This window comes from Loxodonta africana, chromosome 24, assembly GCF_030014295.1.
Source record: "Loxodonta africana isolate mLoxAfr1 chromosome 24, mLoxAfr1.hap2, whole genome shotgun sequence".
Lineage (NCBI taxonomy): Eukaryota > Metazoa > Chordata > Mammalia > Proboscidea > Elephantidae > Loxodonta > Loxodonta africana.
The window spans coordinates 63,152,234-63,165,692 of NC_087365.1; the positions used below are offsets into that span (position 1 = coordinate 63,152,234).

A 13,459-nucleotide genomic window follows, 5' to 3' on the forward strand; every position below is an offset into this window, starting at 1 on the left:
TCCCATCCCCCCTCCAGACAAGAGTTGCCAACACTATCTCAAGTGTCCACCTGATATAATTAGCTCACTCTTCATCAGCGTCTCTCTCCCACCCACTGACCAGTCCCTTTCATTTCTGATGAGTTGTCTTCGGGGATGGTTCCTGTCCTGTGTCAACTGAAGGTCTGGGGAGCATGGCCGCCAGGATTCCTCCAGTCTCAGTCAGACCATTAAGTTTGGTCTTCTTATGAGAATTTGGGGTCTGTATCCCACTGATCTCCTGCTCCCTCAGGGGTCGTCTGCTGTGCTCCCTGTCAGGGCAGTCATCGATTGTGGCCGGGCACCAACTAGTTCTTCTGGTCTCAGGATGATGTAGGTCTCTGGTTCATGTGGCCCTTTCTGTCTCTTGGGCTCTTAGTTGTCGTGTGGCCTTGGTGTTCTTCATTTTCCTTTGCTCCAGGTGGGTTGAGACCAATTGCTGCATCTTAGATGGCCGCTTGTTAGCATTTAAGACCCCAGACGCCACATTTCAAAGTGGGATGCAGAATGATTTCATAATAGAATTATTTTGCCAATTGACTTAGAAGTCCCCGCAAACCATGTTCCCCAGACCCCTGCACTTGCTCCGCTGACCTTTGAAACTTTCATTTTATCCCGGAAACTTCTTTGCTTTTGGTCCAGTCCAATTGAGCTGATCTTCCATGTATTGAGTGTTGTCTTTCACTTCACCTAAAGCAGTTCTTATCTACCGATTAAGCAATAAAAAACCCTCTCCCACCCTCCCTCCCTCCCCCCCTCGTAAGCACAAAAGTATGTGTTCTTCTCAGGTTTACTATTTCTCAAGATCTTATAATAGTGGTCTTATACAATATTTGTCCTTTTGTCTCTGACTCATTTCGCTCAGCATAATGCCTTCCAGGTTCCTCCATGTTATGAAATGTTTCAGAGATTCGTCACTGTTCTTTATCGATGCGTAGTATTCCATTGTGTGAATATACCACAATTTATTTACCCATTCATCCGTTGATGGACACCTTGGCTGCTTCCAACTTTTTGCTATTGTAAACAGAGCTGCAATAAACATGGGTGTGCATGTATCTGTTTGTATGAAGGCTCTTGTATCTCTAGGGTATATTCCTAGGAGTGGGATTTCTGGGTTGTATGGTAGTTCTATTTCTAACTGTTTAAGATAACGCCAGATAGATTTCCAAAGTGGTTGTACCATTTTACATTCCCACCAGCAGTGTATGAGAGTTCCAATCTCTCCGTAGCCTCCTCAACATTTATTATTTTGTGTTTTTTGGATTAATGCCAGCCTTGCTGGTGTGAGATGGAATCTCATTGTAGTTTTAATTTGCATTTCTCTAATGGCTAATGATCGAGAGCATTTTCTCATGTATCTGTTGGCTGCCTGAATATCTTCTTTAGTGAAATGTGTGTTCATATCCTTTGCCCACTTCTTGATTGGGTTGTTTGTCTTTTTGTGGTTGAGTTTTGACAGAATCATGTAGATTTTAGAGATCAGGCGCTGGTCTGAGATGTCATAGCTGAAAATTCTTTCCCAGTCTGTAGGTGGTCTTTTTACTCTTTTGGAGAAGTCTTTAGATGAGCATAGGTGTTTGATTAGAGAAACAAATACTTTTGTAGTGTAAATGTATCCCAGATATTGCACGGGATGGGTTTATACTAAAAACTCTCTCGTGCTAATCTGAAATGTTGATGTAATGGCTTCTGGGGTTTTCACCTGCTAAATCTGGCCCCCTGGAGGCCTTTGTGGGTCCTACATCCACCCTGCCCCTTAGGGAAGGGGGTTCCCATACACACTGATGCCTGAATCCTGGTGTCCCACACTCCCTGAGGGCAAGTCTTGGGGCCCACCCACACTCTAGGATTGGTTGGGAGGGCACCAATGCCCCACCTCGCCAGCTGGCAGCACCGCCCACTTCATGCCCACCCTCACCCAGTGTAGGGGGTGGAATGATGGCCCCCACAGATGTCAGGCCCTGAGCCCTGGAATCTGTAAATGTGAGCTTGGGTGGCAAGAGGGGCTATGTAGATCCTGCGGTGGGAGTTGTCCTGGATTACTGGGTGGGCTAAATGCAATCACAGTGTCCTGGAAAGAGGGGTAACACAGACTGGAGAGGGGAGGGCAGAGACCATAGTGATGCAGCCACAAGCCCAGGACTGCGGGCAGGCACCAGAGGCTGGAAGAGGCAGGCGGGATCCTCCCCTAGAGCTTCCAGAGCAAGGGGGACCCTGCCACACCCTGACTCCTGCCTAGCCAAACTGTTTTTTTATTTCTGGCCTCCAAAACTGTGAGAGAGTGAATTTGTACTGTTTTAGGCCAAGTTTGTGGCAATTTGCTATGGGAACTTCAGTACACTCAGTGGCACCCACAGACTCCGTGGCTGGCCCACCTGCTTGCCCTGGAGGGGGACACCACAGAGATTCAGAGTCCTGCAGGTCCGATACTACGGCAACAAAGCCCTACCCCCAGGGAGCCCCAGCAGCGGGGTCTGCTCAGCGTACTGGACGTCTGTCTGCTGCGCACCTCGCAGCACCCGGACTGCTTCCTGGGAGTAGGGCCAGTGCGCTGACCAGGGCCCCAGTGAAGACCTGAAGCCCGCAGCCCCTCTGACAGAAGTCGCTAGCTGGAGTTTCTGCACTCACCTGTGGGGCTAACTGTGGGCGGGAGCCCGGTGAGCAGGAAGTGAATCCGGCTTTGCCTCCAGCCACAGCTAAGCGTGCTGGGGGGCGGAGGGGGGAGGGACAAAATTGGACTCAAGGGCAGGGAAGCCCTGAACCCAGTGAAGAAGGTGTGTGTGCAGACATCCCCTCGTGCGGGAAGGGCTCTGAGACCCCAAAACACTCGGCGCCTGCCCTCGTTCCAAGTGACGGATTCTAACTCCAAACCCCGCTCAGGCAATCCAGGCCAGCTGACCTCCGGATCCTAGCCCTGGTACTGTGCCTCCTCTGGGGGTGCTGGGGCACTCTCAGGGGCCCTGGGTGCTGCCCATGCTGCCTGCAGGCAGCACGCCTGGGTGAGAAAGGGCTTGGGAGAGCGCAGGGTCTGGACACGCGGCGCGGGGAGGGGGTATGAACCGGTTGGCGGGGTTCTGACCAGGGGTCCCCCCCGAACCCCTACCCTGCACACAGGCGCACACCGGCTCCGGGGTTGCTCAGTTTATTGGTAAAACGGACACTGAGCGCGGCGGGCGCTGGACGCGGAAGCCTGGGGGGCGGGGGGGAAGACGTTTTTCCTCTTGAAGAACTTCCACTGGACCTTGATGGCGAGCATCCAGTCGCTGACGTAGAGCCTCTTACAAGCGGAGGTGCAGACATGCGCCTGGCGGGGGAGCGGGGCGCCGGGGCCGCGCCGGGAGCCGGGCCGGGGCCGGGGGCGGGGCGCGGCGCCGCCGGGGGGGGCCGCGCCGCGGGCGCCCGCGCTTCACTTGCCCGCCTTCTGCGCCTTCTGTGCGGACTTGGTGACCTTGCCGGCCCCGCCGCTTTTCTTCTCCACGTTCTTGATGACGCCCACGGCCACCGTCTGCCGCATGTCGCGCACAGCGAAGCGGCCTACAGGGGAGAGCTGAGTGAGGCCCCGCCCGGGCCCGCCCCCACCACGGAGTGCATTGAGCAGGCGCACTTGATACACGCAGCATCCTCCCAGCCCGCTGGACCGCGCGGGTCGGGCGTCCGCCTTGCCGGGATACAGCGCGCAGGCGCACTCTGTGGCGGAGCATCTTCCCGGCCCGCCGGGCCGCGCGTGTCGCCGCCCGCCCCAATCCCTGCAGGTTCTTCTCTGCGCCTGCGTTTCAAGGCGGCGACCCAAGGGCACCTGATGCCTGTAAAGCTCTTGGCTCCTTTCTCCTTGTTAGCACCCAGGAGTCGCCCCAAGGCCTACTGAAGGATTAAATGGCACATCATAAGGCCAGGTGTACATCCTGTTAGCTGTTGTGGTGGCGGCCAGCCTCAGCAGGGCAGCCCTGCATACGGGGGCTCTCCAGTATAGGTCTGTGGGCCGGCCACTTTGGATGGGCTAGCCGGGGTTTAGCCGGTAGTCCTAATTCTGCCCTTAGACTAGTGGTGAGCCTTGAGCAAGTCACTTACCTGGAATCTGCCAAGGGGTACCATCCCACCTGCAGTCAGTGGGATGGAGCCTGTGGGTCTCTTGCTAAGCTCTAAAATCACAGAAAAGCATGCCATACTAACAGAGTTCTCTCGCACCATGGCCCTCTGTCCTCAGCCTGGGCAGCCCCCAACCCCAGGCTGCACCTGCCTGAGCCTGGACCTGCAGCTCACCGAGAGGCGGGTACTGGGAGAAGCTCTCCACACACATGGGCTTTCCCGGGACCATCTCCACAATGGCTGCGTCGCCTGACTTCAGGGACTTGGGGTTGTCCTCCAGCTTCTTGCCGGAGCGCCGGTCTATCTTTTCCTTCAGCTCCGCAAACTTGCAGGCAATGTGGGCTGTGTGGCAGTCGATGACCGGTGAGTAGCCGGCGCTGATCTGCCCAGGGTGGTTCAGGATGATGACCTGAGGGCAGAGTCACACACAGGGTCAGGTGCACCCAGACCTGGCCCACCCTACGTGGCACTGAAGGCGGGCACCAAGTGCAGCTGGGGGATCCACTCATGGAGCCCACCCCTGGTCCCAGAGAGGACCTGCCTCCCCTAGACTGAGGGCTCCTCATTGAACACCTGTCAGCCCAGACCAGGACTAAGGTAGGGGGATAGCAACATTGAACCTCAACCGTTGTATTTCAATTGTATCTCAATACAGCTATGTTTTCTAATTTGTCCTAGGAAGAGGCCATAAAGAGAGTGCAATGAAAAATGCAGAGAATAAAACTGTTACAGTTGTGTCTCAGGCAGAAATCAGGAAAAGCATTTCTCAGGAAAAGGCTGGCCCTCAAAAGCTGGAGGTCCCAGCTCTTGTGACAAATGGACCCAGGGCTGCACACAGGGGCTGGAGCGGCAAGGCCTGGGACTGGCACTGCTTTGCACTTCCTGCTGAGGACCTGGTGCCCCGACTGAGCCCCTGATCTGTGAGATGGGGTCTGCCTTCTCCCAGGACCAGAAGTGGGCAGAAGTGCTTGACCAGCCCCTTGGCAGCCCCTCTCCCCACAGCCCTGTTCCTGCTACGGACAGGAGCCACTCGCCAGCCCTCAGCCCTGCCAACCTGGGAGGTGAACTGGGCAGCCTCCTGTGGTGGGTCCGACTTGCTGTCCCCGCACACATTTCCCCGGCGGATGTCCTTGACAGACACGTTTTTCACGTTGAAGCCGACGTTGTCGCCAGGCAAGGCCTCGCTCAGCGCCTCATGGTGCATCTCCACTGACTTCACCTCCGTGGTGATATTCACGGGCGCGAAGGTCACCACCATGCCAGGGCGCAGGATGCCTGTCTCCACACGGCCCACGGGCACCGTGCCGATGCCTGGGCCAGAGGGGGTTGTGAGGGCCAGCAGGGGCCAGGTGCGGGGCAGGATATTTCAGGGGGATGGACAAAGCTTGAGGCTCGGCCTCCCTGGTAAGGCTGGAGGACACGGCTATGTGGAGGGATAGGGGAGGCCGCGGACAATCTGGGGGAGGTTCAGACAAGAGCGGAGCCCCCCAACCCTGCACAGCCAGTAATAAAGGACAGCAGGAGAGCATCCCCAGGACCTCAAGGCCAAGAGATGAGCAAGGAGATGGGACTGTCTGGGCCAGGGACCCCAGGCCTGCACCCAGTGGCTACGGTCCCTGTGGAGGGAGCACTATGGGGGCCCCTCTTTGCACTGAGGACCTGCCTCATGGCCAAGGCAGCAGCAGCAGGGCAAGATGGGGGCCTAATCCACCTGCAAGCATCTGGGACTGTCCTGTGTGGGGCCCGGGGCCCTAAAGTTGCCCGTTTCCAGAGCTGTCACAAGACAGTGTTTGTGCCATAGACTTCTTGGGGGGTCTGAAGTCTTGCTCCTCAGACAGTGACGGAGACCAACAGTGGTGTGTTCTCGGTGCTGGGGTGAGGGTGACATCCCACCTTGCATGAGGCCCCATGGGTACCCTCCCTGCAGATCTTACATTGGTTTGAGGTTCCCATTTCCCACTGTGAGCAGCATTCCTCATTCCTGGACTGTCTCCCTATAGACTGGCAGCCCCCAGAGAAGGAGCATGTGTGAGTCACCCCTGCACTCCCAGCCCTGGGCAGAGGGCTCAGCACAGACTTGGAGAGAGGGAGACCTTGGTGAAGGGCAGACAGACGGATAGATGGGGGAGGTGTAAACAGGCCCCGGAAAGTGTGCAGCATGGGAGGGGAGGTGGAAATAGCACGGTCTCCTTGACCAGGGCCTGGGTCTCAGGAGAGCGGGCCAGGGCACAGAGCTAGCTGGGGGAGGGGCAGTGAGGGTAGGACTGCCAGGGCAGAGGCCGGGCACTCACACCCCTCACTCACCGCCAATTTTGTACACATCCTGCAGTGGCAGGCGCAGGGGCTTGTCGGTGGGGCGTGTGGGGGGCAGGATGGTGTCCAGGGCCTCCAGCAGGGACACGCCACTGGCGTTGCCTTCCTTGCGCTCCACTTTCCAGCCTTTGAACCACGGCATCTGCAGGAGGAAGAGGCCCCAATTGGAGAGCCTGTAATGGATGGAATTGTGTCCCCAAAATATGTTGTAAATCCTAACTTCTATGCCTATGGTTATAATCCTATTTTGGGAATAGATTGTCTTTGTTATGTTAATTAGTATAAAACCAACCCCATTGCAGTTGAGTCGTTTCTGACTTATAGTGATCCTATAGGACAGAGTAGAACTGCCCCATAGGGTTTCCAAGGAGCACCTGGTGAATTCAAACTACCAACCTTTTGGTTAGCAGCCATAGCTCTTAACCACTGCACCACCAGGGATTCCTAATTAGTATAGGGTGTATCTTAAATAAATCTCTTCTGCGATACCAAAGAGATTAAACAAACAAGCAAAAGTAATAGAGATGGGGGAAGAGAGATCCCAAGCCATATGAAGATTGCTCAGGAACAGAAGCCCAAAAGAGACAAGGATCTTCTTTTAGAGCCCACAGAGAGAAAAAGCCTTCCCCTAGAGCTGGCGCCCTGAATTTGGGCTTCTAGCCTCCTAAACTGTGAGAATACAAATCTGTGTTTGTCAGAGCCACCCACTTGTGGTATTTCTGTTATAGCAGCACTACGTAACTAAAACAAGCCCCCAGGCACTCATCCACCCCTCCACAGGCCCATCAAGGTGCTAACCCCAGTGAGGAGCCCCCAGCCCTCAGGCCCCAGCATCTCCAGGAATTGGAGGTATCTGACCTGGGGAGAAGGGCCTGGATGGGGAGGGGCCACAGGTCCCTCCTATCAACAAATTGCTTGACTGACGCACAAGGGTCTTCCCTGTCACCTGTTCTCTGGTCCTAGTTCCCCAACCCCCCACCCCAATCTCACATTCACAGCAGCACTGAGACCCCTAACATTGTCCTACGAAAGGGGGGCTCACGAGGGGACAGACCCAGCCCAGACTGGGGCTCCATGGGGGAGGACAGCCTTGACAGATTGCCCCCACCCCAGCCCTTCTCTTGTAGCCCCCCTGAGCAGGCAAGCCACAGAGCAGGAGGGGCCAGAGGGTGGCCACGGCTGGGCTAGAGGCAGACTAGGCCCAGCCCCTGACGCCTGAAGCTCATGCCCAACTGCCATGCTGAGTCTACAAGCTCAGCTGACCCCTCACTGCCCAGGGTTTCCCGCCAGCAAATCCAGGCACATTCTCACTCCAAGACCCACCCAGCCCACCTGGCCCAGACTGGGAGAAGGGGCAACGAGCAGCACTGAGCCCAGGGCTACTCCCAGGAATAGGGGTCCTTCTGCCCTGGTCTTCACAGCCTATTCCTAGACTCCCAGGGTACCCCAAGTCAAGCAGGGGCTCCTGTGAGCATCGGTGGGGGGCACTATCCAGTAGGTGGGGAGGTCCCCTGTGGGGCCTAAGAGCCTCAGGGGAGGATGACAGAGGATGGAGTCGCACTGTCAGATCCCAGGAGAGAAGCCTGGCCACAAGTAAACAAAACTGGTCCATCAGAGGGGAGCTGCCCCACTCCTCCTCCTGCCTCAGCTCCTCCCTGAGATGGCAGGATGCAGGGTCTCAGGGCCTGACATAGTCCCCCTGGTTCTCTCCAGGGGCCCACGCCCCAGCTTCCAGACACACACCGCCTCCCTCAGCCAGGGCAGCTGCAGCACTGACCAGGCCGAGTGGCCGCCCTCCCAGGCCAGGGGTACCTTTGGCCTAATAGAGCCCTATGCATGAAGTGTCAGTCTCCGAAAAGTGCAGAACAGACCAGAGCTCCCCCACCACCTCTGCCACATCAGAATCTGGGGCATGGGTGGCCGGAGCCATGAGTTCCCCAATTCACCAGCTGGGAGCTAAGAGCCTGGAGCTGAGGAAGTCTCAGATCCCCTGGCCAGCCCAGGACCCCGGAACATTACCACATCCTGGAGCCAGGCCCACTCCCCCAGAGAGGCAGACCCCCATGGCCCCTGCCTGCTGCCCTGCCTGAAGTGTCCAGCTCTGTGACAGTGGACAGGGGGATGTGGAAAGTGACCCCCATGGTGGGCAAGTCCTGGAGAAGAAGCTGCCCCTGCAGGCATCAAGCTGGGGGAGTGGTCCTGGCTAGAGAAGGGGTCTCAGAGGCCCTGCCCACCCCGAAGGAAGGCTGGACAGGAGCAGTGAAGCCCCCAGTCCGGAGGAGGCTCTGACCCCCGTAGGGGCTGGTTTCCACCCTCATACAGGGAAAGGAAAGCCTGGCTGGATCAGGGGAGTCTCAGACCAGGGGACACTGACCCCCATTTGGCTCGGCTGTCCCCACCCATTCCCACCCTGCTGGGCACTCACGTTGGGAGAGGGCTCCAGCATGTTGTCACCGTGCCAGCCGGAGATGGGCACAAAGGGCACAGTGGCTGGGTTGTAGCCGATCTTCTTGATGTAGGCGCTGACCTCCTTGACGATCTCGTCATAACGTTTCTCACTGTAGGGTGGCTCCGTGGAGTCCATCTTGTTGATACCCACGATGAGCTGCTTCACACCCAGTGTGTAGGCCAGCAGAGCATGCTCCCGTGTCTGCCCGTTCTTGGAGATGCCGGCCTCGAACTCTCCCACGCCCGCAGCCACGATCAGCACTGCACAGTCAGCCTGCCGCAGGTTGGGCAGGTGAGCCGCTGCCCAGCGGAGGGACCAGGGAACTCCAACCCAGGGACAGCTACAGGGGCTCGGCCCCCAACTGACCCAGCCCTGCCCCAGCTCTGCCGCCAGTGGGCTGTGTGGCTCTTGACAGGTCACTCAGCCTCTCCAGCCCTGTCCCCTCCTCACCTGCCAGCTACAAGTGTCCCAGGGATATCGTGAGGACAAAAGATGGTTTTAGTTGTACAAGCACTTTGGAGATCCCAACACCCCAAGGAAACGCAGGTGACTGTTGCTGGTTCTCATCCTGCCTCCTACATGGGTCAGGTCTGGGTGCCTGTGTCCATCTGTCTGTGAGGTGCCTGTGTCTGTCTGCCTGCATGGGTGCCCCCATCTCTATGTCCATCTGTCTGTGAAGGGGCTATCCATCTCTGTCCACCCTGTACCTATGCCCTGATGGCAGCTGGCTTCCAGGTCTGTTTGTCCTTCTGTCTATCCATGCCTGGCTGAGACACTACAGCACTTCATCAGTTCTTTGGGGGCTCGGTGCCAGGTGGGCTGGAGCAGCTGACTGTTCAGTGCTCAGTGGTGTGGAGGAGACCTAGCTGTCCCCAGAGGACTCCAGGACCCCCCAGGGGGCTGTGGTGGCTCTGCCCTTGCTGCCCCACACGGCCCCCTGCCCACCTGGGATGTGCCGGTGATCATGTTCTTGATGAAGTCGCGGTGGCCCGGGGCGTCAATGATGGTGATGTAGTACTTGGTGGTCTCGAACTTCCACAGGGAGATGTCAATGGTGATGCCACGCTCACGCTCTGCCTTCAGCTTGTCCAGTACCCAGGCATACTTGAAGGAACCTTTCCCCATCTGGAGGGAGCAGGGCAGGGGCATTCAGAGGCCCAGCCGGGTGGTCCAGGCCTGCAGTCACTTCCCATCCACCTCAGCTGCCCCCACCTGGCCATGGGAGCCATTCTGGGGCTCTGGAAGCAGCTTATGTAGCAGAGGCTCCCTCCATGAAAACAGGCTCCAGTCTCACCCTGCCACCTGCTTGGACCCCGTGACACCAGCTCCCCAGAACAAGAAAGCCAGCTTAGGGACCCCCCAAGGGATGTCCCCGCCCGGCGTCCACAGACATGACTTAACCCAGGTTCGCCATCCCTGCCCATGCTGTGTCCAGCAGGCCGCACCGTTTCCCACACCCACCAGTAGGTGGCGGGAGGGCCTGGAACCTGTCTTAAGAGGAGCTGCCAGCTGGGATTAACCCCTTCCCCTGGCTGCTGGGAACCCCACCCATGAAGTCCACAATGCCACAGGGTGTCTCAGGCTGTTGGATAACCACTCTGTGTCATTGAAAAATAAAAAAGAAAGAACTGGGTCACACCAAAGGGACCAGCTTTCCAGCTCTTTCTACAGCCGGCAAGGGCCCCCAAATAGCTCTGAGGCTCTCCCCACCCCACCCTGCCCACACAGGTGACTCAGAAGGTCTCCCCAGACACAAGGCCAGGCCTGCCCTCTGCTCTACAAACACCTGGGCCTGGGGTCTGCGGAGCAAGACTCCCCATCACCTGGGGCCGGGGCTTCAGGGAGGGCAGCTTCACCAAGCTCCCTGCCAGCCTTCATGCGGACAGGCCTCTACCCCTAGGGAGGCTACCCAGCCTAAAGGGGGGTGCCAGACGATCCCTGGGCCAGTGCGCCAGAATAGATGCCCTCCAAACACCCTCTGCTGCTCCCCATGCAGCCACAGGAAGGAGTGACGCAGCTGTTTGGGCCTCCCACAGAGGCATGTAGGTCAGAGCACCGCACCTGGGCAAGGGCTCAGCCCAGACCAGCAACATCCTGGGCCCCTCTATCACCCGGTGAGAGCCTTCAGAGGCTTTCTCACATGTGAGCTTCTCCCAGGCTCAGGGCGGGGGGCAGCCCCCAAAAGTGGTGAACCCTCCACTACACAGCCACTTCCCACCCACAGGTCTCAGCCACTCTGTGAGAGGGACCACCATCTAATGGCCCCTCATCCTCTCCAGGGCAGCCAAAACCTCCCGAGCGCACCCCCCACCAGTCCTGCCCAAGAAAATGGAGCTGGTGGCTCGCTGCCCATCAATCAGCTATTAATAGCAGCCAGAGAGCCCTTGTGCCCTGTCAAGTGAGGGCAGCCCCACCTCCAGCCCCGCTTGTCCCTGTGGGTGCAGGAGCCCAAGGCTCCGCCAGCCCCATGAGCAGAGCATTCTGAGCCCTGCTGCCCACGCCATGGAAGGCAGACGCGTGGCCCAGGCCACATCCCCCAGCATGGAGCAAACCCAGGCACATGCTCAGATCCCCCCACCTCCAGCTTCTGGGACAAGGTTCCCTCAAGCCTCACACCCTCTAGGCCTGGAGGAGGTAGCCTGAGCCAGACAGATGGGTCAGGGGTGAAGGTGGGAGAGACGGAACCCCCTCTGCTCACCTCGGCTGCCTCCTTCTCAAACTTCTCAATGGTCCTCTTGTCAATGCCCCCGCATTTGTAGATGAGGTGGCCAGTTGTGGTGGACTTGCCTGAGTCCACGTGGCCGATGACCACAATATTGATGTGGGTCTTCTCCTTCCCCATTCTGCCCAGGTGTGGGGGAGTCAGCACAACCTGGGGCGCTCTGACTTGGGGTGAGGGGGCTGCCGAGCAGTGCTTCTGTGGGGCTGGAGTGGGGGGACAGGGAGCCTCAGGTTAAAGCCCAGAAAAGACACCGCCCTGGTGCATGTGGTGGCACAGTCCCTGCCCACATCCCGTGCCCCAGTTAGACCCTGCCTGGCTGGCCACGTGGGCCATATACCCCCCACCCCTCCCTTTGACCCCGTGGCTGTAAGGCTGGAAGTGTCTGGGCATCGCTGCCCAAAGACACCAGCCCCGTGACAAAGGAGGCTAGCTCCCATGTGGAGAGAAAGGCCAGGCTGGGTGAGCCCCATGCTCGACCAGCGTCACCGGGGAGCCTGGTTGATGAGTCACCAGAGGCCCTGTCCCCACTGCCCCCCCCCATGAAGATGATCAGCGCTCCTCACTCCCTTCCCCAAGCAAGGATAGCGCCATCTTCCATCCAGCCCATCCGCTGGCACCCAGGGATGAGGGGGTGAGGCAGGCTTGGAGGGGGCTTGGACAGGAACCCTGCTGTGTCAGGGTTAGGGGCTCAGAACAGCCCCGCCTTCCTTTGAATCTGGGTGGGGGGCAGGCAGCAGGAATGGGGGTATCCATTCTGGCCAGAGGAGTATCTGGCTCCAGCAGCCAAACGCAGCAGGTGCCGATGCCAATGCCACCAGCCGGTGGGCACGGGGGAGGGTCAAGCCTGCCCCCCACCCTGGTCAGGGGCCTTGATCAGCCCTGCACCTTCCTGGCTGCCCCCCACCCCCACCCCATCTGAGGTCAGTGGAGAAGCAGCCGCCAAGGAGAGGGCAGGCGCCTGGGGGAGGGGAAGAGGCACACATGGCTAGCACCCTGGGGCGTGGATAGCTAGGTGGACACCGCCGGGGCCCACAGGGGTGGGCGCAGAGTGGCCGGGTTCCCGGCTGGCCGCCTTCTCCTCCCCAGCTACGTCTCCCGGACACCTCCAGCACCCACCCCTGCCATCCCCCAGCACTGACGACCCTGGCCCCAGCAACGCAGGGGCGGTCCCTTCCAAGGTCATGGCTGCAGGGTGGCGGCCTCCGCCCAGGAGACCAGCCCCTGTCATAGTCCGCCGCCGAGTAAACAAGCGATCGTGGTCCCCCCAGACCCGCTGCCCGCGGGGATCTGAGCCCGGTGCCCGGTTGGGGTGCTTGGGATGGGCAGCGGATGTCTGCAAGTCAAGCAGCGCAGCCCTGCGAGGCTCCCCGGCCCAGCCCCTGCCTGCCCCCAGGACCCGTCCCCGGGGAGAAGACCCTCTACAGGAAGCCGGAGCGCGGATGGGGGCCCTCGAGGCCGATCGTCCTTACCCGGAGCCGCGGTCTCAGCCAGAGGGACTGGCGACGTTGGCGCCGGCGGTTTTATCTCTCCGGGAGGGGGTCCACCTATTGACGGTGCGGCGCAGTGCACTGCGCCCCTGCAGTACGGCACTGCGGTACGCTGGGCGGGGCGCAGGCGCGGGGTGCAGATGCGGGCGGCGGGCCCACGGACGAGCGCGGGAGGGAGGTTGCGGGGAGAGCAAGCCACAAAGGCGCGGAGAGCCAGACGCACCGAGGGTGCGCGGAGGGAGCGCGGCGGGAGAGGAAACGGGTCGGAGGCGGGGCGGAGAGCTGGGGCAGGCCATGGAGAGAAACACAGAGGAGACTGAGAGAAACGCAGCCAGGGCTGGGAGGCGGGCCCAGATCAAAGACAATGAAGACAAAGCAGAA

At 59.1% G+C, this 13,459-nt stretch overlaps 1 protein-coding gene across 1 annotated transcript; it reads right to left on the reverse strand.

Moving 5' to 3' along the window:
* Window positions 1-3,130: 3,130 nt before the first annotated feature.
* EEF1A2 (eukaryotic translation elongation factor 1 alpha 2) lies at window positions 3,131-13,191 on the reverse strand. The gene is made up of 8 exons (XM_064276347.1): window positions 13,061-13,191; window positions 11,568-11,794; window positions 9,815-9,994; window positions 8,846-9,142; window positions 6,412-6,562; window positions 5,162-5,418; window positions 4,282-4,516; window positions 3,131-3,555 (listed from the first exon to the last, which is right to left on the reverse strand). Exons 2-8 carry the CDS (start codon window positions 11,709-11,711, stop codon window positions 3,428-3,430), a joined length of 1,392 nt encoding a protein of 463 aa, XP_064132417.1. The 5' UTR covers window positions 11,712-11,794; window positions 13,061-13,191; the 3' UTR covers window positions 3,131-3,427.
* Between the last annotated feature and the right edge of the window lie 268 nt (window positions 13,192-13,459).